The sequence below is a fragment of the Asterias amurensis genome, chromosome 1 (genome assembly GCF_032118995.1).
Source record: "Asterias amurensis chromosome 1, ASM3211899v1".
Lineage (NCBI taxonomy): Eukaryota > Metazoa > Echinodermata > Asteroidea > Forcipulatida > Asteriidae > Asterias > Asterias amurensis.
Genome location: NC_092648.1, coordinates 25,933,442 through 25,954,876, shown reverse-complemented (window position 1 = coordinate 25,954,876; position 21,435 = coordinate 25,933,442). Strand labels below are relative to the sequence as shown.

General features: G+C 40.0%; 1 protein-coding gene across 5 annotated transcripts in view; it reads left to right on the top strand.

Moving 5' to 3' along the window:
* Positions 1-21,435, top strand: part of LOC139934604 (ubiquitin carboxyl-terminal hydrolase 34-like) — an 84,918-nt gene that overhangs the window by 58,783 nt on the left and 4,700 nt on the right. For all 5 annotated transcript variants that reach the window (XM_071928927.1, XM_071928903.1, XM_071928919.1 and 2 more), the window contains exons 56-75: positions 425-574; positions 1,519-1,623; positions 1,986-2,133; positions 2,788-2,885; positions 3,443-3,524; positions 4,076-4,161; positions 4,510-4,593; positions 5,085-5,191; positions 6,578-6,755; positions 7,285-7,442; positions 9,140-9,218; positions 10,636-10,762; positions 11,890-11,997; positions 12,661-12,765; positions 13,926-14,047; positions 14,894-15,017; positions 15,822-15,901; positions 17,614-17,751; positions 19,479-19,613; positions 20,932-21,130. In XM_071928927.1, the coding sequence (XP_071785028.1) occupies positions 425-574; positions 1,519-1,623; positions 1,986-2,133; positions 2,788-2,885; positions 3,443-3,524; positions 4,076-4,161; positions 4,510-4,593; positions 5,085-5,191; positions 6,578-6,755; positions 7,285-7,442; positions 9,140-9,218; positions 10,636-10,762; positions 11,890-11,997; positions 12,661-12,765; positions 13,926-14,047; positions 14,894-15,017; positions 15,822-15,901; positions 17,614-17,751; positions 19,479-19,613; positions 20,932-21,130 (2,413 nt within the window). The remainder of the gene's footprint in view (positions 1-424; positions 575-1,518; positions 1,624-1,985; positions 2,134-2,787; positions 2,886-3,442; positions 3,525-4,075; positions 4,162-4,509; positions 4,594-5,084; positions 5,192-6,577; positions 6,756-7,284; positions 7,443-9,139; positions 9,219-10,635; positions 10,763-11,889; positions 11,998-12,660; positions 12,766-13,925; positions 14,048-14,893; positions 15,018-15,821; positions 15,902-17,613; positions 17,752-19,478; positions 19,614-20,931; positions 21,131-21,435) is intronic.

Below are 21,435 nucleotides of genomic sequence, written 5' to 3'. Positions count from 1 at the left end.
TAAAAAATACCTGTATGTGACACAGAGACTCTCTCAAATGCTTGTGTACTCTAAGGGCCTTGTCACATCAGGCAAGGGCCTTGTCACATGAGGCAACTTTTACAGGCAACTTTGAGGCAACCAACTGCAGTGCATGCTACAAGAACACTTTGGTAGCACATGAGTCATTTTTCAAGCAATGTCTTTACGAACCCCAAGAATAATATGTGAACATTCAAACATGAGTGGCTTTTTCTTCTTGGAGATTGCCTGGAACTGGTTGCCTGTAAATTGCCTCGTGTGACATGGCCTTTAAGCTGCGTTTGCAATGGGCTAATATTTAACCGAGACCATAGGTAACATTCCAATTGGTAAAGCTTAACCTGTGCCTGCACATGGATTATTTGACTTATTTATGTGTGTATTATTGGGGGTTTTTCTTCAGGGATTCCCGTTCTTGTTTCAACAAATTCGAGACTGCATCAATCTCCAGCAGACGCGTAATCTCATCATCAGCCTGACGAGGTTCCAGCCTAGACTAGCCGAGCAGATTGTTGCCATGATCTTCAATGCCATCGCTAAACTCAATCCGGAGGTAGGATGCGAATATCTCTCTGAGATGAAAGAGTTAAACAATTGTATTTTGGTTTTACTTTTTGTTTTGATGTAAGATTCCATTTGGACTTAATTATGGTTTTATTTAGGTTTTTTTTTTTTTTTTTTTTTAACAGAGTAGTTAGTAGTTAGTAGACTTTGAGGTTATTATTTATTTGGATGTAAAACCATGGTCCCAGTGCACTTACCGAAAAGAGAAGGGTATTCCCCCGGTGTTCCTGGCTGTGGCTGCTGACGCCCTGTAAACCCATATAGGATGCTACATAATTGGTTCTTAGAATTCATAGCTTTCAGTAACCTCTCTTTGTGTATAAGTGTATACGCTAAAGTGCCTCGAGTACCTTGTTGGTAGATGCGTGCGCTATGTAAGACGTCAATATTATTTAAAATGTCAACTTAACAAGGCCCAGTTTCATAGAGCTGCTTCGGCACATTATGCTTAGCAGAATAGGGTCACCAACCAAAATATCATTCATCGTGTTTCATGTGTGACTGGTATCCTGCTCATTTTTGCTCAGCTAAAAAAAACTGTGTAGCTCTATTTGTTGCTTAAGCAGTTCTAAAAAGTTGGGCCTAGTTTTTTTCATCAATCGTATTTGTTACAGGGATTTTTTTATTTATTTATTTTTTAAATCTTTTTTTTAAATGTGATACTTTGGGGAATGTTTTTTGTAATAGACCGTATTGAATAACTCCTTTTTGCTACGAAAAGTTGCCATCTTGTAGGGAAACTGTAAGGGCGTTTAAACGCGTACATCATCGAAGCACGCAGCATGCAACATTCCCGGTTTGATTTCTACGGCACATGCACATGCGCACAGATGCCATCTTGTAGGTCAGATATTTGAACGGTAAAATTATATTCAATACAGTCTATAGAGATTTGTGATGTGGTCTCATACTTGTATTGTTGTTTGTTTCTAGGCTGGCCAGCCCTTCTTCAAGATCCTGTCCATGTTGGTAGAGACGGCAGGAGGACCACCAGGTGTACCTCCATTTACACCCATCATACTCCAGAGAATATGGGAGGTGAGCTATTTAGATTTTTTCAGTATAGGTCATTATTTCTGTTGCATCATGTACATGAAACTATCTACCTTAGCACACCCGGACCTCAAAAACTATTCAATCTTTCAAAATCACTCCCAAAATTCATCTTTGGTGAGAAGCATTTTTTTAACTATTTTTTTTAGTCGGTGGTTTGTTGATCTTTGTTGTTTTATATTATTTGTGTTTTACCCATAACATTGCTGTGTGCTAAGTATTGTATACACATGACGTTTCCAAGTCCTTTTCCAAGTCCTATGTGAAAGCATTCAGGAAGGAAATGCTCGACATTTGTCCTGAAGTCGTAATAAACTGCATTTTGTTCTTTCTTGTACACATCCTAGGTGTCAGAGTTCAACCCGATTCAAGTTCTGGATTGGTTGGCCGCTCAAACCCCCAGGAATAAGCTGGCTCATCATTGGGTGCTCCAGGGGGTCAAGACGTGGGTGGAGCATTTCCTACTGGCCCATAATAATGTCAGAGTTAGGAATGGTAAGTGAGACTCTTCACCTCTGACCCCACTACTCTTCGGCTCATTCAAAACTGGTTACACAGTGCTGAACAGAGTCTAAAAAAAACCTTTAGAAAACAGCTAAGTATAAAGTCATTGTTCAAAAAGATACGTTTTTAGAGCCTTCTTAAAAGCATCCAAGGATGGGGAGTAGCGGATGCACTGTGGAAAGCTCACTCCAGTGTCACATGTTACTGGAACGTATGGTCACCTGAACTGTGTATTCTGGGCACATGGAGTAGGGTAATGTCTAAACTTGAGCGGAGTTCAGGTCTACCTTTCTCATCTCTGTCTCTTCTCTGTTTTCAGTTTTGATTTTTGAACAGTTGGCTGAACCCTTTCCCTCTCAAATCCTTCCATACCTTCTTTGCCGAAATGACGGTTTTGTTTTTGATATTGAATGCTGATTCAACAGAGCATTCATTATTTGAACGAAATTTAATGAGCCAAGTGTTCAAATAAAAGGATTTTTGTTGAATTTTTTGTTGAAAAGCTATATTACCAGCTGTAGTGTTTCTCTCCAAGTCATTCTTTATGGACGTTAATTGTTGGAGTAGTTACCAATATATGACCTCGCCTTTAAGCATGAATAAGTTTAATCCATTTCATCAATGATACCTTTCTCTTGTCACCAGCCGCTGCCTTTTTGTTGATCTCCTTGGTTCCTGACGCTCACTTCAGACAGTCCTTCCGCTCAGCTCGGTCAGTTCATAGTCCACAGAAGGAGATTCGAGTAAGTCATTGGGGAGTAGTCGGACTTGGTTTACTTGTCCAAAAATGTGCACTTGAGAGAAGTTAGGTAGAGGAATTGTGCAAATGACTAAAAATAAATTGGATTTTGCGTCGAACAAAGACAAATTGATCCAGACTTGAACCTGAAACCACCAGGTTAACATGCCAGCGCTCTACCAACTAAGCTGTCCAGCCCAATGTTGGTGGCCTTCCTAATTTGTCAATATATTTGTTTGGGGTGCCTGTCCGAAGCCATTCAAATCTTAACTGCCTTATATATAGCTAGGGATCACATCCAAGCTTTAGATACAGCCTGTGAAGCAGCAAGAGAGGGATCACCTTAAAGGGGGTACGACTTTTTATTAACTAATAAACCACAAGGAAATCCGACTGCCTAAATTTGAAGTAATTTTAAGGTTAAACAAAGACAAATTTACTGCAAGTTTGACATTATTAATATGTTCCGAGTTTGGAGGTGATAAGGTAATGCTGTTTGTTGTACTATTACGTAAAATTTGCTTTGGATTACATTTATTTATTCGGTGAATTTTTGTTTAGTTGAATCCAGAAGCCGTGGTAATCCTTCAGCAGATCTACTCAATCTTACTCAAACACCTGCCGAGAGCAAGGCATTATGTTGGTAAGTCAAACCTTTTATGTGTCTCACAGTTTGGGCAAAAGAAATGCCACAGTCGATGGAGACCTTACTGTGTTGTTTTGAACCAGTTCAAAAATATCCAGAAGTTTTTATTATTTGTGGGTTTTCCGCCATTGGTAAATTTAGTCTCGCAAAATTAATTTTTACCTGGAATGTTGTTGCATTGATGTGTGTCAGAGTGGAACAGCGTGAGGAGGGAGGGGTCATTAAGAGTCTTAAAGATTCTTTTCTAAGATTTGCAGACTAAGCAAACTCAGAAGATGTCTAAACGCTTTGCAAGCCATATTCATTGAAAGCAGTTGGCCATGGTTCTTCCGGCTGCACTGGCTCAAACTTTAGAACAACCGCCCAAAATATTCAGATCTGTTTAGAACGTTGTAGTTATTACTTGTTTGTTTGTATAGTTTGTATAGTTTGATAAGTTTGATAACCTTTTTTGTGTTTTTCAATGACTTTACAATAATGGTATTTTGTCAAAGTAAAAATCAAAGTAAACCCCAGAGTTCTTATGTTTTATTATTATCTATCCTTAGATGCATCTATCCATGGGACCACCAAGCTGGTTGCTTACTTCTCTGTACTCAGTCACTGTATCATCAGTAGGATAGAGAAGAGAATGGTAAGTCAGGGAGCCAGACTTCCACTTGGTGTAACTCTGTCCGTACTATATACGATTTTCCCTTCAATTCTGCTTACTGTAAGAAAATCTTAGTAGGATGGCAGAAAAATTTACGCTGAAGCAAATTTGTTTCACAGATAAGCAAGGAATCTGTATGTCAAAGATGATCATAATGTGCAAAATACCACTGTTAACAGTTGCATAAACCTAAGTGTAACTTCCCTGGCTCTGTAAGGGAACAATCGACATTTATGGTAAGCAGAAGAATCCACACTTAGCCTTAGTGGAGAATCACCTAACAGACACACTTATTAACATATTTTTTGATATTGCTCTTTCTGTTGACAGTTTTCCCAGTATTTCATGGATCTTTGGAACCTGTACCAGCCCAAGTTGTCTGAGCCTCCGATACCATGCAACCACAATAAACAGGTATGTTAGGGAGGATTGTGAAAACTAAACTAGCGATAACTCAGGAATGAGCCTTGTGAAGCCCTGGGCTCAATTTCATAAAGCCTGTAAGCACAACAATTTGCGTAGCATGAAATTTCTTCCTTAATAAAATGGAGGTTAAATGGAGGTTGCCAATGGCTCATTCTGTGTTTTGCGCATGCACAGCTATGCGTTTCCATTGTGTCATCATTGGCTTACCTCTAAGTTGGTAGCGGGATGATGCATTGCATAAGGTCTATTGACCAAAAACTGGATCGTTACCTTTCCTTTTGGTGAAAAGTAGTTAAACGTAAGACCATTAATTTTGGTCTTGACGTTTGGACCCTAGCAGAGTCTTCGAGAAAGACTCTGCTAGAGTCGAAATGCCACACCATTAACTATTTTGCATTTATACCAAAGGTCCTTTTGGTTGTTAAGCAGTTTGCAATGGCTCATTCTATTTATGCCTTTGTTCTTTCCCGATTGCCTAGGCTATGCTCCAGTTCTGGTACAATGCCTGCGTGGACGTTCCTGAGAATGTAGAGTTGATCATCAGCAATCCAACTGTAGTCAAACACCTGCCGTACAACTACATCCTGTAAGTGCTGTCTTCAATTACATTTACATTTGTAACTCGTTGGCAGGATCCTTAAGTCAAAATCCAAACTGATGCTGGCAGTGTAAGCACAATATACATAAACTGACAAACCTGTAGAAGTTTAGTGAAAAACCGATCACAAATTTTGCATTGCATCGATGCCAAAACAAAAATGAATAAAACGCTCACTGTACGATAAACTCCAAATGCGAAATTAGATTATTTATTTCTCATCAAATATGACATTTCAGACAGAAATATTTCAAGGGATGTTTTCTACTGTCATCATCATTAGACCGTGTAAGTTTTATGTAAATCTGTGATCTTAACCATTTTTGTTTCTTACCAATTCTGTAACCTTCCTAGGGGTGCTTGTCTATTGCACTCGCTCTGTGTTTTTAACCTTTTAGCCTTTTGTGAGTTAGATTTAAGTAATGTCTTGCTTAGTCACAACTTAACGCTAGAATTTGAGTTCCTCAGACTATAGAGACAGTTGCTATTTCAGAGACTTGGAAAGCCTAAATGCAATTTGAATTAATGTGTGTGGCATAATTGAACTAGGGTTTGCCCAACAAAAGCTTACCCTGAACCGTTTGACATAGCAACTGTCTCTGTAGTCTGAGGAGTGGGTACTCTTGGTTCCCATATACATTAAAGGCAGTGGACACTATTGGTAATTACTCAAAATAATTATTAGCACAAAACCTTACTTGGTAACGAGTAATGGGGAGAGGTTGGTGGTATAAAACATTGTGAGAATCGGCTCCCTCTAAAGTGACATAGTTTTCGAGAAAGAAGTAATTTTCCACTAATTTGATTTTGAGACCTCAGGTTTAGAACTTGAGGTCTCGAAATCAACCATCTAAACGCACACAACTTCGTGTGACAAGTGTTTTCTTCTTTCATTATTATCTCGCAACTTTGATGACCGATTGGGCTCAAATTTTCACAGGTTTTTATTTAATGCATATGTTGAGATACACCAACTGTGTAGGCTAGTCTTTGACAATTACCAATAGTGTCCACTGCCTTTAACAGGAGCTACTGAAGAATGTAGCAACAGCTTCGGGGGTTAGTATTTAGTGTCTTCTTGTTGGTACAGAGTGGCGGGTGTTAAACTGCTTACCATGATTTCATGTGCAATTTGACTCCCAAGTGATGAGTGTGGCAGACAGTTGTCACACATGACATTGGTGTCCATTGACTGAGCGATTCGAACATTTGGACCCCCAAAAGTGTGTGAGTTTGTTTTCTTTATGCGACAAAGCAGTGTACGTTGGACTAAAGTGGTCCCAAAATGTTTGAATACATGCATGACTTACATGGTCTACAGGTTATGTTCAACCCTTACACTAATTCCTTTTCCTATTTTTCTTTGTGCTTCAGAGCGGATCATGACGACCAGGAGGTGGTGATGTTCAACAGGATCATGTTGCCGGCCTACTACGGACTCCTACGTCTCTGCTGTCAACAGTCGCCTCAGTTTGCTAGAGCTCTGGCTGTCCATCAGAACATGCAGTGGGCATTCAGGTTTCTCACTCCCTATGCTAGCCAGTACCCTATGGTAAGAACTGAAAGTTATTTGGGATAGTGGCATTTTGGGCTGTGTAGTACCCTACGGTAAGAACTGAAGGCTGTCTGGGGAAGTAGGGGTCTTTGCCAACAAAGGACTCCCCTTGGGCATGATGTGACCAACTTGAACAGCGCCCTCTTTGAGGTCACTTGCTTATAGTTTTGCATGGCACCTTTATGTGTGTCTTGTCTTTTGTTTTCGGTTCACAGTGTTTACGAGGGGTCTGTTGATCTACTTCCCTGCTAATGTGATTAGGAACTTTGCATTGAAGTTCCTGAGCTTAATAGCTAATTGTGGGTAGAACATAATAGCTTGATCAAAGCGGGATGTGAACTGCGACCTACGGATAAATGTGCTGGTGTTCTATCAACTGAGCTGACTAGCCCTAATAGTGGTGGTCCCCCTATATTGCCAATATCTTTCTTCAGTCAGTTTCCCTTGTAGATTATTTTCTCCTCTTAAAAAGTATGTTTTCCTTGTTACTGAGACATTTAGGAAACTTTCTCTTTCTGACCTTCAGGTTGTGGATGAGCTGTTCCGCATGATGAAGCTGTTTGTGTCCCGCCAGCCGGATATAACGAGCGAGGAGAGTGCACAGATCCAGGAATTCAAGAGAATGACGCTCAAGTGTTACCTGGAATGCCTGGAAAGAAGCTCCTGTTGGACAACCCTTATCAGGTCAGACACAGAACAGAAAACTGGGCCCAATTTGGTTATTTACTTGTTTGTTGAGATGATCTTGATGGGAACTCAGCAAAGTCCCACAGGGGTACATGTATATAAACAGCATTCTGGCATCAGCCGTTCTCTTTCATTCTAACATTGGTTTCTGCTTCAACGTATATGATTATAACTAGACCACAATAATTATTCTAGTCATTGTGAAAGCAGCTTGAGGGATTCGAACCCACAACCATATTGCAAGTCCTGCAGTCTAACCACTTGACTATGGTTTACTTGCCCAGTTTCATCAAGCTGTCAATCAGAAAATGGTGCTTAGTAAAAAAAAATATGCAGGGAACCAGTTAAACATTATGCATTGGATGGCCTCTTGGCTGGTAAACTGTTTATGTTAAGCATATTTGTTCTCTGCTAAGCACAACTTTTCTGTTCTAATGTTGTGCTTAGCACATTTTTTCCTCTGCTGAGCATATTGTTTTTTTGTTCTAAGCAAATTTTGTGCTTGACAGCTTTATGGAGTGTAACCAGAATGAAGCTGCGAGGAAAGAAATAGTCTGGCGCCTTTTTCGTGTACTAAGAATCAGTATTCTGTTGAGGAGAATGGACGAGAAAGTGTAGATTCGTGAATAGAATGTACGAGCCGAAGGCGAGCGGCTCGTACGTTGTATTTACGAATCTACACTTTAGAGTCTATTCTCTGACTTAATTGATTTCCCTTATTGGTTATGTAACAGTTTCAATAAATTTGATTTCTCAATAGTAACAACACTAGTTTTTAAGCGACGACGGTTGGTGACATTATATAATCATTTTTCAAAATAAATATAGGCATCTTGCAATTTTATCAGGTACAACGTCAGCTTGCTTAGCTAACATAAATTGTGTTACTAAAGTGATTTTTCTAAACTGGAAAATGTTTTTGTAAATTGAAAGCTAACATATTTTCAGGTTTGTTTTGTTGCACTTCATGCTACATGTATCTTTCAGTTTGGAAAGACAGTAATTTTCAAGTTGAACTATTTAGGCCTACTTAAGTTTGTAATAAACACTCAACTGTAGATTATGTTACGAATCTACAGTTAAGTGTAGATTCGTAAAAAATAATCAACACTTTCAACAAACGAGTGACGTCACAGAAATAGTTTAATAATGGATAGTGTACCTAGGGGAAAAGAGCAAGATGGCTACTGTATGATAAACAGCTCATTTTAAGGATTGCTTCTTTAATTTAGGCTGTTTGTGTTACTCCATGCCAAAACCAGGCACTTCCTACCCAAACTCATAATTTGGTTTCATTGCTGATCAAATAGATGAGTAGAACAATAAATATATAGTAGTAATAAATATAAATTAGGATGCCATTACGGTATAGTACATGGTGTTACAGCAAACCTTGCTGGATTCGAACCAGGCAATCTCAGTGGTCTAGTTGGTATGACGCTGCTCTAGAATTGCAAAGGTCAAAGGTTCGAATCCCACACGAGTAATATGCCTGTGATTTGTTCACAGAACTCGGGAAAGCACTGAGTATACAGTGGTAACACACTTCGATGATGGGTTAAACCAAATAGAATATTCTTATATCCCCAATGCAAGTTTAACATCTACATGTATTAATTGCTGGATTGAATTTCCACCATGGCAAGTTTTAAATTTTACTTTAATGTTGAGTGTCTGATGTTTGTTCTTGGCAGTGCATTCCGCGTGTTACTAGAGAATGATGAAGACAGACTGGGCGTCATCACATACCATGGGCTCAGCAGACTGGCGGATGTAAGTATCAACAACAATCTCTTTGACTCATGAGAAGATGTCTCAAAGTGCTGAGTTGCATCTTAACCAGTGTTGTAGCTGGATGGTGCTGGGCGGGCCTGCCCAGGACTCACAATTTTTGCCCAGCACTCTGAGCAAAATACTTTGTGCCACCCAGTGCATTGATCTGAGACATAGTAAATGATGAGGAGTATCAAATGTTGTAGAGAAAGAACACAGTCAAAAGGCCATTTTGGAAACCTGGCTACACTACAGAAATAATGACCCATAATTAAACAAGACAAATTTTGTTGATCCACTTGCCCTTGGTGGATTGCCTTGATTTATTGCCCACCACTGAACAAGAGACTTAAAGACCCTGGACACTATTGGTAATTGTCAAAGACCAGTCTTCTCACTTGGTGTATATCAACATATGCATAAAATAACAAACCTGTGAAAGTTTGAGCTCAATTGGTTGTCGAAGTTGTGAGATAATAACGAAAGAAAAAATACCCTTGTCACACGAAGTTGTGTGCTTTCAGATGGTTGATTTCGAGACCTCAAATTCTAAATCTGAGGCCTCAAAATCAAATTCGTGGAAAATTACTTCTTTCTCAAAAAAGCCGCCTTGCCTTAACCCATGAAATATCTGGCGCCTTGCCCTTACCCATGAAGTATCTGGCGTCTTGCCCTAACCCATGAAGTATCTGGCGCCTTGCCCTAACCCATGAAGTATCTGGCGCCTTGCCCTAACCCATGAAGTATCTGGCGCCTTGCCCTAACCCATGAATTATCTGGCGCCTTTCCCTAACCCATAAAATATCTGGGGCCTTGCCCTAACCCATGAAATATCTGGCGCCTTGCCATAACCCATGAAGTATCTGGCGCTTTACCCTAACCCATGAAGTATCTGGCGCCTTGCCCTAACCCATGAAATATCTGGCGCCTTGCCCTAACCCATGAAGTATCTGGCGCCTTGCCCTAACTCATAAAATATTTGGGGCCTTGCCCTAACCCATGAAATATCTGGCGCCTTGCCCTAACCCATGAAATATCTGGTGCCTTGCTCTAACCCATGAAGTATCTGACGCCTTGCCCTAACCCATAAAAAATATCTGGCCAGGGCATCGTATTTAAGCTCTGGTGTTTGATCAACAGAGTGTAGGTTTGAATCCCGGTCTTGACACTTGCCACGTAAAATTGGGGAGGTAGTGCTTTCTGCTCTACTGGTCAGGCTTCGCACTGATGATACCCAAGCCTACATACATCCGTTTGGACTGTAAAAGGGGTAACCCTGTTTCAGCCCTAGGAGTAGGTGGCAACGGCCTCTGGAAAAAAAAAAAATTGTAGCCCACACCTTGAAGTGGCCTTCAGGCCTTGTGTGCATTTTGTGTAGTCTTTCCAACATGGTTGATGTCTTCTTGTTGATTTGCAGGCATTCAACACACTACACATGATGTACCAGGAGGCAACGGCCTGCCATGTCACTGGAGATCTGGTCGAGCTTCTCTCTATCACGCTATTGACTCTACAATGTGCCGTCAAATACAGAGATAGAAAGGGTAGGTAATCAGACAATGTACAGTCACTTGTTCTTCTTACGCTCTTTGGCTGAGGAGGTTTGGGGTAGCGCAGTAATGATAATTAATAGTAATTAAGTAGCATGTGTTACAATAACATATCAATGCGCTTTACATTAGTGCCCTGGTCATTGGGCCAAAAGTATTCCTTTAACCTTTCACAGCTTCCTGGGGAGTACACAGCCCTGGGGTCAATTTCACAAAGAGTTAGGACTAGTCCTAACTTAGGACTAGTCCTAGGAGATATACAAATTGCATGGATAGTCCTAAGTTAGGACGAGTAACTGGTCCTAACTAGAGATAAGACTAGTCCTAACTCTTTTGTGAAATCCACCCCTGAGCTGCCGTGACGCTCCTATTGCTTTTTCAAACACAATATCAGCCTCTACCCTCTTTGCAAGAAAAGATTCCATTCCATTCACTAGAAACCCTATAGAATTATTCCAGGGGAAAACCCACTCAGGCTGGTAGGGGCTGAAAACCCACTCAGGCTGGTAGGGGCTGAAAACCCACTCAGGCTGGCAGGGGCTGAAAACCCACTCAGGCTGGCAGGGGCTGAAAACCCACTCAGGCTGGCAGGGGCTGAAAACCCACTCAGGCTGGTAGGGGCTGAAAACCCACTCAGGCTGGTAGGGGCTGAAAACCCAATCCACTCAGTCCCACTTGGCCCCAGACAGGATTCAAACGGGGCTCCTAGAGGTGGAAGGCGAGGAAAGAAAACACTCCGACAACACGACCAACACATGTTTAGCCTCTATTCTAGATAGGATAGAGTAATAAGGCACTTTATCTAAACTTTTCCCGGATAACTTACAGAAAAGTTTTCCCGGAGCTAAATTGTTATCCCTCAACAAAATATTGTGCATTCTGTATAAACTCCAGGAAATGTTTTCAGGAAAGTTCTATGCGCCATTTGTTTAATGTTGGTAAAACCGCACACACTTTAGATTTGCTATCTACTGGGAGCCAGCAGTTGTTCCCAAATGGTTTCGGGAAAACCCATCCACAAGTTGTCCGGGGAAAAGTTTTGATAAGGTGCCTAAGAATAATACATCATATGCAAGGGGTCATTTTATAAGCTCAGATTATAAACAATTGTGTTTTGACAGATGTGAAGCAGTCGTTACTACAGTGGCAGGAGCGGTTGGAATTTGCCCAGAAGTTGTTGACATTACTCAACTGCTACACACCGGATAATGTTAGGAAAGAAAGTCTTGGTAAGTTGACCTTGCTGTGGATCAGACCGAGCGTACAAATGTCAAGAGGCTTGTGTGGTGATGTGTCACTACCTGGTTGGCAGTGACTCACATTCCTGTCAATCGTTCCAAGTGAATTTAAATCGTCACGATTTTTAACTGATAAAAACTTGAAAAATCTTATATTGACTGTGCCACGCTCACCATTTTGGTGGTCAATAGGTTTACTTGTAAACGCCGCGTCGCCTGAAATGCGCACTTCACTGAAAAACGCATAGTGACATTGCCCACCAATATGGTGCAACCAACATTACTCTGATGATGACGTCAGGTGAATTGGGTCAATATAGTAAGGTTTGCAGTAACACCATGTCATGATAATCTTGAAAAATACGAACAATCTAATTTCTGAAAACAAGCAGATACAAAAAAATTCAAAAGGCACTATTGATTAAAGGTCCTGCGCAGTTTTATAAAAATGACATGAATGATATGCGATAGTAAAATGCTCTTTTTCTTCAATGCTTTCGTTGTTGTGACTTGGAGGTTGAATTGAGCTGTTCCTATTTCCTACTCCATGTGTATGTATTTATTATTGTATCTGCTCCTAGTTTTTGTCATCTTACAGATCATGGAGTTTTGAAAAGTTTATTTATTCTGCATTTTATTGCGATTGATTTGCAGCTCTACTGAATGAACTGGTAACCCTCTACCCGAGGGAATGTGTACAAAGACTGGTACCCATCATCCTGCACGCTCATCACCACTTTCAGACAAATAACATCCCATGTAAGTTTACTGCCAAATCCAAATTTGCAGACCTGTGAAATCTCAGATTAAAAGCAGATTTAAATCCACTTTTATCTGGCCAATTTTTGTCATATTTCTTTTTTCCCCATTTTTTTCCCCCCCCACAAAATTTATGTTTTCCCTTTTACAAGCTTGGAATCAATAATGTGAGATAAGCCTAGCTACTGGATTAACAGGGTGCCCAAATTCAACCAGCATAAATGTGTGGTGTGCGCTCACTTGACGTTACACGATCATTCTTCGTCCTTGAAGAGGCATGGCCATTTTTGCTCTGGTAAGGGCCACTTCTATGTGGAAATTCCAAGTTTGTATGGAAACTTTACAACGGGGCACCACAGCAAAAGCACAGGGCATAACTGCAATTGCTGTTGGTGTCGTGGGATATTCAGCCACCTAGAATACTGCTCTTGGGTAATACTTCAAAGCAAAAAAGGAATTTAATTTTGTTTAATAAACAATAATTGTTTTGTTAAGGTGGGTACTACTTAGGACAGAATTGACATTTTACTGTGTAGGTGCATTTAACACAGGATGTGATGTTATAATGCAGACTGGCAAATATTATTGTGGATGGTCTTGAATGGTCTGATAGTAGGAGGGTTGACTGTGTACTGTTGAGATGCATTCACCACATGATATTATATTGCTAGCTGGCATAGTTTATCTATCATTCAAATTTTGTATTGTTTACTCTTTTTATTGTAAATTGTTGCAATTCAGCATGTGGCTGCTTATGACATTTTTTAATAAACCATTCTATATATAGTGGATGATATTGAATGGCCAGACAGTTCAAGGGTTGACTGTGTACTGTGTACTGTGTTGTTCACCAAATGATGTCATATTGCAGGCTGCGTAGTTTATTTATCATCCCAAATTACAGTCAATGATATTGAGTGATAAGTCAGTAGGATCGAAGGGTTATTTTAATAAATATTCATTTATTTTTTGTTGTTTTTCAGACTTCAGACAAATGTTAAATGTTAGCATACATTTTATATCGCCATTTAATTTTATGGTGTTATGGTTGCCCTTTTTCAAATTATAGGCAGAAACTTTGTGACCTTACTCGCTCTAAAATGATTGCGTTATTATTACAATATTCATATCAAACCTGTATTTTTGTTTGCATGTATCAGTGTCCACGGGTCCGTACTTCCCAAGACGTATGCCAAAGCCTGCCCCGAACAAGACCAGCATCAGACCTCTAAGACCTGAGCTTCAGATGTTCCTTCATCCCAGCCAACTGGAGACGTCTCATGTAAGGGTTTGAACCAGGGGCTCCAAGGTCAAATTCAGTGTTGTGATTTACTCATTTTCCAATAGATGGAATTCCAGGTCTTAAACTTTGCTTTTGAAGGGGCACTGCAATTTTCACCCGATAAGGGGCTCTTCTATGAGGATATTGTTAATTTGTATTGACACTTTGCAAAGGGCAACTCAATAAAAGCTCAGGGCACCACGTCAATTGCTGTGAATGCCGTGGGTCATTTCAAGTCTGGAGTTCGGATGCAAATGGGGAACAAATTTCAAGTATTTACCCTCACATGTGCAATTTGTGTAAAAATCCTTAAGCTCTCGATTATGTCACATTTGAAAAAGGATCTGTACATTTTTGTGCTGAGAATTTTTAGTTCATTCTTGAATATGTTTGATATTCATTCAAAACGGCATTGAACTTGAACTTTTGACTGGCGCTAAAAATTCCTCTTTGAGTTGTACCTATTTGTTTGTTGTTGATGTGCGATGATGTCTTGTTACAAATTTAATATCAAATAAAATTGCACCATTTCAAAGTGAGTTTAAAGACGTTTGTCTGTTTTCATAAAGACTATTGGAAAATGAGAGCACATCAAAATTGAATTTGACCTTTGAGCCCTTTGACATTTGAGCCCCTTTTTAACAATGGTCTGTAAGTAGGTGGGTTAACTGTGTACTATGTAGATGTATTCATCACACAGTATTGTATTGTAGGCAGGCGGGCATAGTGCATCTATCATCCCAAACTTTATGGATGATATGGAATGGTCAGACAGTTGGAGGGAAAAAGATTTATGATAAAATAATAAAAAATAGCGGTTAAAATTGTTTGTATGTGCATTAACAGGGTTCGGATCCAGCGTACGACGCAGCATTGAGGGAGTACTTCCTACCATATCATCAGCTCGTAGAGACGCTTTGTCATACTGCCCTCAACGTCAACCTCTTCACAGAGGATACCATCAACCTCAGTAAGTAGTAGTCAGTTAGACTGGCCCCCTGTAGACTTACACTGGTCTTACAGGCCCAGTGATTTCAGTAGATAAACTTGCAGTGACGTAAGCTTTGGGTAGACCCCTTGCATGTGTATTCACACGGTCATAAAGGGCCCTCACTGGGGTCAAAAAGCGCCCTCCACTGGGGTCAAAGGAGTCAAATGATTGGACGATAGTTGTTCTTTGTGCTTAAAAACGACACGTGAGATAGTGTCCCAGTTGCGTTTCGTGTTATGCAAGAGCAGTGTTTTGATTGGTCTCCTCTGAAGTGACATAGTTTGTCAGCTACACTCCAGTCATCAATTTCACCAAACTCTCCCGAACTTATGATTAATCTTAGGACTTGGGACGAGTTAAGTTCTGTAACCGTAGACATTAGGATACATTGGAACCATCCTAACTCGAGATAGGATTTCATGTATCCTAGCGTTTTGTGCAATTGGCTGCAGCAGTATTTATCTGTTCTTTGGATCATCTGCTTCAACGTCCGTGTGTGCATATTGGCTGTTTGTAATATTTTAATTTCAAAAGCATTCTTAAAACCTTGTTCAGCATTGCTTATGACTGATTATATATATTTTGTTTAACCACTTGTTTGTGTTAGTGTGCACATCTCTCTTTAATGTGCTCTGAATTACATCCCCTGTATACTTAGATTATCTAACTATCTTGTAGTGTTAGCTTTTTAAAAGTTTTTTTTTCCCAGCGCCTCAGAATTTGTTTGGTTATAGATAGATTGCTCTTGAGTTTGATTATTATTTGTGTTATTATTTATTTCAGGTGGTTTGGTGGCGCTTGAAGGTGTACCCCTTCAGCTTGACTGGTTTGCCAAGCTGTGGAAACTCATCTACCATTCTGAGGTATAGTTAAACACACTCTTTTTATACCACACACACAAATCCTTGTCATTTGATTGATGGAACACGCGTCATCTCTCACTCTACCATTTATACTGCAGCGACGCTCTATAACTGATATCTCCGGTTCTTCTCAGAATGATTTCAGAGATTCAATTCAAGGTGTCACACGCAGTGTCACTTTCTTGTACCTTCACCATGCAAACCTTCAAAATCATTTCAACAATGTATTTGCTTTTGGTGACAAAGCACACACCTTCCCCCCACCCCCCTTCCACTCAATGTTGTTATTTCCAGCTTAAAAGGAAGATACACATTTGGTAATTACTCAAAACAAATATTAACGAGCACTGGAGAGCTGTTGATAGTATAAAACATTGTGTGAAAAGAGTCCTTCTGAAGAATCGTAGTTTTTGAGAAAGAGGTAATTTCTCAATTAAAGCCATTGGACCCTTTCGGTAAACAGTGTTGTCCAAGGCCCACACTTTGTGTACCACAACTTCTATATCAAATAACAAACCTGTGAAAATTTAGGCTCAATCGGTCATCGGAGTCGGGAGAAAACAACGGAAAAACCCACCCTTGTTCCCGCGCGTTTCGCCGTGTCATGACATGTGTTTAAAATAAATCCGTAATTCTCGTTAACGAGAATTTATATTGTTTTGCTGTTTTCTCAAAAAGTAAAGCATTTCATGGAATAATATTTCAAGAGAAGTCTTTCACCATTGCCTTCTGTAAACCCTGTAAGTTATTTGTAAATCTGTGAACTTTTTTTTTTTTTCTGAACCGAAAGGGTCCAATGGCTTTAAGTAGTAAATTACTTCTAGCTAGAAGTCTTTAATTCCTATCTGAAAGCACACAAATTCGTCAAACAATGGTGTTTTTTCTTGCAACTTTGATGACCAATTGAGCCCAAATTTTCACAGGCTTGTTATTTTATGGTTATGATGGGATACACCAAGTGAAAACACTGGTCTTTGACAACTACCAATAGTGTACCTACCCTTTAAGCGCAGACTGCGTAATGAGAGCCACTATTGAACGGAGGCCAGGGGGGCGGGAGGCCAGCCAGGGGGCGGGAGGCCAGCCAGGGGGCGGGAGGCCAGCCAGGGGGCGGGAGGCCAGCCAGGGGGCAGGAGGCCAGCCAGGGGGCGGGAGGCCAGCCAGGGGGCGGGAGGCCAGCCAGGGGGCGGGAGGCCAGCCAGGGGGCGGGAGGCCAGCCAGGGGGCGGGAGGCCAGCCAGGGGGCGGGAGGCCAGCCAGGGGGCGGGGGCCCTTGGAGATAGGGCTGGGATTGTAGCTGACTCTTTTGACTTCAGGGGCTTGCTCATCATGTGTTGATTCTATATGAGATAATAATTATTCAAAATGTTAAGCTACTTGTTCCTTGGAGACTTAATTTTTGGTTTTAGTCTTGTGATTAAAATCAAAACTTATCCTTACCATTAAGTATCAGACTTTAAGATACCACACACACTTGGTAAAGTGCTTCTTCTTCTATATAAAGTACCGACTCAATTACATGGGCAAAATCGCACTGTGTGAGCGCACATTTGTCGGCTTGAAAATGATGAGACATGAAGGCAAATGCATTCATTTACAGTTGTTGGGGCTTCTGTTTCACTTGTAATATCTGAATGAAAACTGACTAACGGTATTTGAGAGTCCATGTCTGCTTTGTCTTGATTCTGTTTTTCTCCTGTCCATTCCTGACAGGGAAGCGATAAGACTGGTGTGCAGCTTCTATGTAGCCTTCATACATTCCATGACTATGTGGATGGCATCCTACTAGATGAGAGGACATCCTTCAACAACCCAGATATCAACTCATTCTTCTGTATATTCTTCCCTAAGGTGAGTAGAATATTCTGTGGTGTATTCTGTGGTGTATTCTGTAGAGTGCTCTTTAGAGTATTCTGTAGAGTATTCTGTAGGATAATCTATTCGAGTTTTCTGTATAATATTCTATTAGAGTATTCTGTAGAATTTTCTATTAGAGTATTCTGTGAAAGTATTCTGTTACAATATTCTGCTAGAATATTTTGTATGATTCTCTGTTAGAGTATTCTGATCGATTATTCTCTTAGAGTATCCTGTAGAGTATTCTGTGGAATATTCTGAGAGTGTTCTGCAGAGTATTTTTTAATAGTATTCTGTATTTTCCTATGGATTCCATTTCTTTGATGAAGCGATGTCACAATATGAGAATGTTACAATGTAAGCCACTGTACAGTGGAATAAGCAGTGTATTCTGTAGCTTTGTATCGTATTCTTTTCCTTTTTCGATTGCATGTTGTATTTGTTTGGCAGTTTTTGTGCTTTGAATCCAGCTGATGTAACTTTTCCATTTGCATTCTGTGCCATTTCTTGTTGTATTTTGTTGCATTATGTTGTATTCATTTTGTATGGAAAATTTCTTTCAGATCTGCATCAAAATTATTGTTTTAAATTGTGTTCCTTTCCCCACTGTACAGATCATTGCTTTTTCCTGTAATAAAATGCTGTGTGTGTAACAACTTTGAAATGACTGCTTTCTTCAAGTTGAGGATTGATAATATTGCATTTTGTGGTCATACTAATGTTATTTAACTTTGCTGTTTGGTAGCATTGTTGTGTAATGTTTTCGGTTAGGTTACTTAAAGTTAAAGCCAGTGGACACTATTGGTAATTGACAAAGACCAGTCTTCTCACTTGGTGTACCTCATCATATGCATAAAAAACCAACCTTTTGAAAATTTGAACTCAATCGGTCGTCGAAGTTGCAAGATAATAGTGAAAGAAAAAACACCCTTGTCACACGAAGTTGTGTTCGTTTAGATGGTTGATTTGGAGACCTCAAATTCTAAACCTGAGGTCTCAAAATCAAATTCGTGGAAAATTACTTCTTTCTCTAAAACTACGTCACTTCAGAGGGAGCCGTTTCTAACAATGTTTTATACTATCAACCTCTCCCCATTACTCGTAATGGGGAGAGGTAATAATTATTTTGAGTAACTACCAATAGTGTCCACTGCCTTTAAGTTGGTCTTTAGTCAGTGGCCACCATCTGATTATCTGGATGGAGTAATAATAGATTGAGGACATTGTGACAATAGTTTTGGTCACGGTAGAATCCATTCGTGGCCACTAGCAATTGGTTTGATTGTATAGAAGTGTTGCACTTTGTGTAGACACACCTATATTTCACTTTATCTAATCTTGTTCATTATAACGATGATTACTAAACTGTGGTGTGTATGCATACTTATATGTCATTTTAACTTGTTCATTGTAAGACGAATCTGCATGTATGTGCAATGTGTATACTTTCCTTTTTCTTGTTCTTTCACATTTTTCTTGGGTATTTTCCAATTTATAATTATTGTTTATCTTGTAAATTGTCATGCGATTTGACCTTTCAATCACAATGTGATAATATTAATAAAAATATACCAAAAGATAAAATATACTGTGTATTTAACACTAGTGGTGACAGATTCCCTGCTATTTTTCGTTAGGCAAATGAAATTGCTAAGCAGCCTTTTCTGCTGAAGTAGATTGTTGACCTAAGATGACTTATGATCTGGTTCTTTTTACGACAGGTGTACAAACAAATCCTGTGCAATACGTGGGAGTCGGTGGTAGACTCCATCATCTGTGGCATACTTGGGGAGACGGAGGACGTTGATCGCTACAAGCAAGATGAACTCAAGCTCATGGCTTATAAACTCAATGGGGTAAGTATCAGATTAGCACCACCGTGAACCAGATGCGTGCCAAGACATCGCCCGCAATATTTGTGGGAAACAGTTCCAGAACCGGGCAGTATACTACACAAAATTACTGGTAGCAGCGGCCTCTTATGATGTGAACAGTCAACAGCATCTAAAAAATATGAATCTAGGGAAACAGAAAACTGAGCTGAAACAATGAACAAATTGAATAGGCATAACTCCTTATTTCCTGACTTGAAACCTATATCAAATAATACTTTTTACATAAAGATGCATATGAAACAATAAAACTCCAAAGAGTGCATCACTGAAGAGTACAAAACGTTTATCAAATATTGCTACTTATATGTATATAATATGAGAAGATAAAACTGAAAGATCACTGGTTCCAGTTGAATGAGCTAAAGCAATGATAATCTTAAATGTCATAACTTCATACTTTTCAAAGTCCCCACCCCTTTGACCATCAGTTGATCAAATGATTGGTTTTTCTGTCAGTCATTGGTTCTATCTGGTGATCGGCATGGCAGCTTCGCTGTTCTAGTTCATATTTAGACCGAGGTGTGTTATAAAACACATATTGACTGGCATAAGTGCGAGCATATCCCCCTTGAGGGGCCTGTGAGTGGTCAAAAGAGGGACATATTTCCCTGTTCTGGTCACACAAACCTTCGTTGGGGATAGACTCGAGTTAGCTCATCGCCAGTTCATATTACATGTATGTGCTAGCCCTGGTGGTCTTATACTTTCGTATTGAACTACAGTGACGTCCTGGATATCAGGGTCCATTTCTGGGGTGGAATTTTTTCAAAGCTTGATAACTCTCACAGTCTGCTGTGTGTACACAAGACGCACTTCGCGCAAGTCTTGCGTTGCGTTTTCATGTTAACGCGGTGCAGTAGACAAGATACGGTGACCAAGAATTCATGCGTCTTGCATCTTGCGTCTTGCACACGAATGTATACGCGTACACACCAGCAGACAACACTTTGAGAAAACGACCAGAATGGGAATTTTTTTTACATTGGGAGCTGAATTATTTCACAAAAATTACGGATTTGTGAAGAATATATGACAACCAAAACCCACCGCAGAAAAATGTATGCCGCCATAGAATGTGAATCTGTTGAAATTAGTGGCTTGTTGCAGGTAAGATTTGAGTTACGAAGCTTTGAAAATTCCCCCCCCCCCTAGAAACGGGTCTTAAAAGTTAGGACTCTGTATCTGTGTACAGAGGAAGAGTCCTATATAGGGCTAATTATGTGTATACTTGCATTTGAAACCTGCATTAATTGATTTGTTTTCCTCTATTGTGTCTCAGGACATCCGAGCCCTTCTCCTGATGTTCTCTGTGGTGCCCCCTCGGGCCATGAATCCCCACTTCCCACCAGCCCTCCAACACATCCTCGCAGCCTGCAGAAGAGACAGAGAAGCCAGGCTAGCCGAGGTCAGTAGAGTTCAAAGGTCGGAACCAGAGGTCACTGAGAAGGAGGAGGTCAACGGTGAGGAAAGTGATCGAGGTAATTGGGACGATCCTTGGGTGGTTTTCATTGTTTTTAAAAAAAACATTTAAAAATTTGTATTACTGTTGCGAAGTTACTAAAGTCTATAGATTCTGTAAGATTTCAAATTTTGCATGGTGGAAATAGGATACAGTATGGTTTGCGGTAACACTATGATAATCTCTAATTGAGTTGGGGATTTTCTGAAAAGATCAGTATGCTCTGATCATCTTCTGACAAAATTCCAGCTGTTCTTTTGGGGGCAATAATTTTGGGCTGACTTTTTACATTTTTAAAGTTATTTTAATTTGTTTGTAATTAAA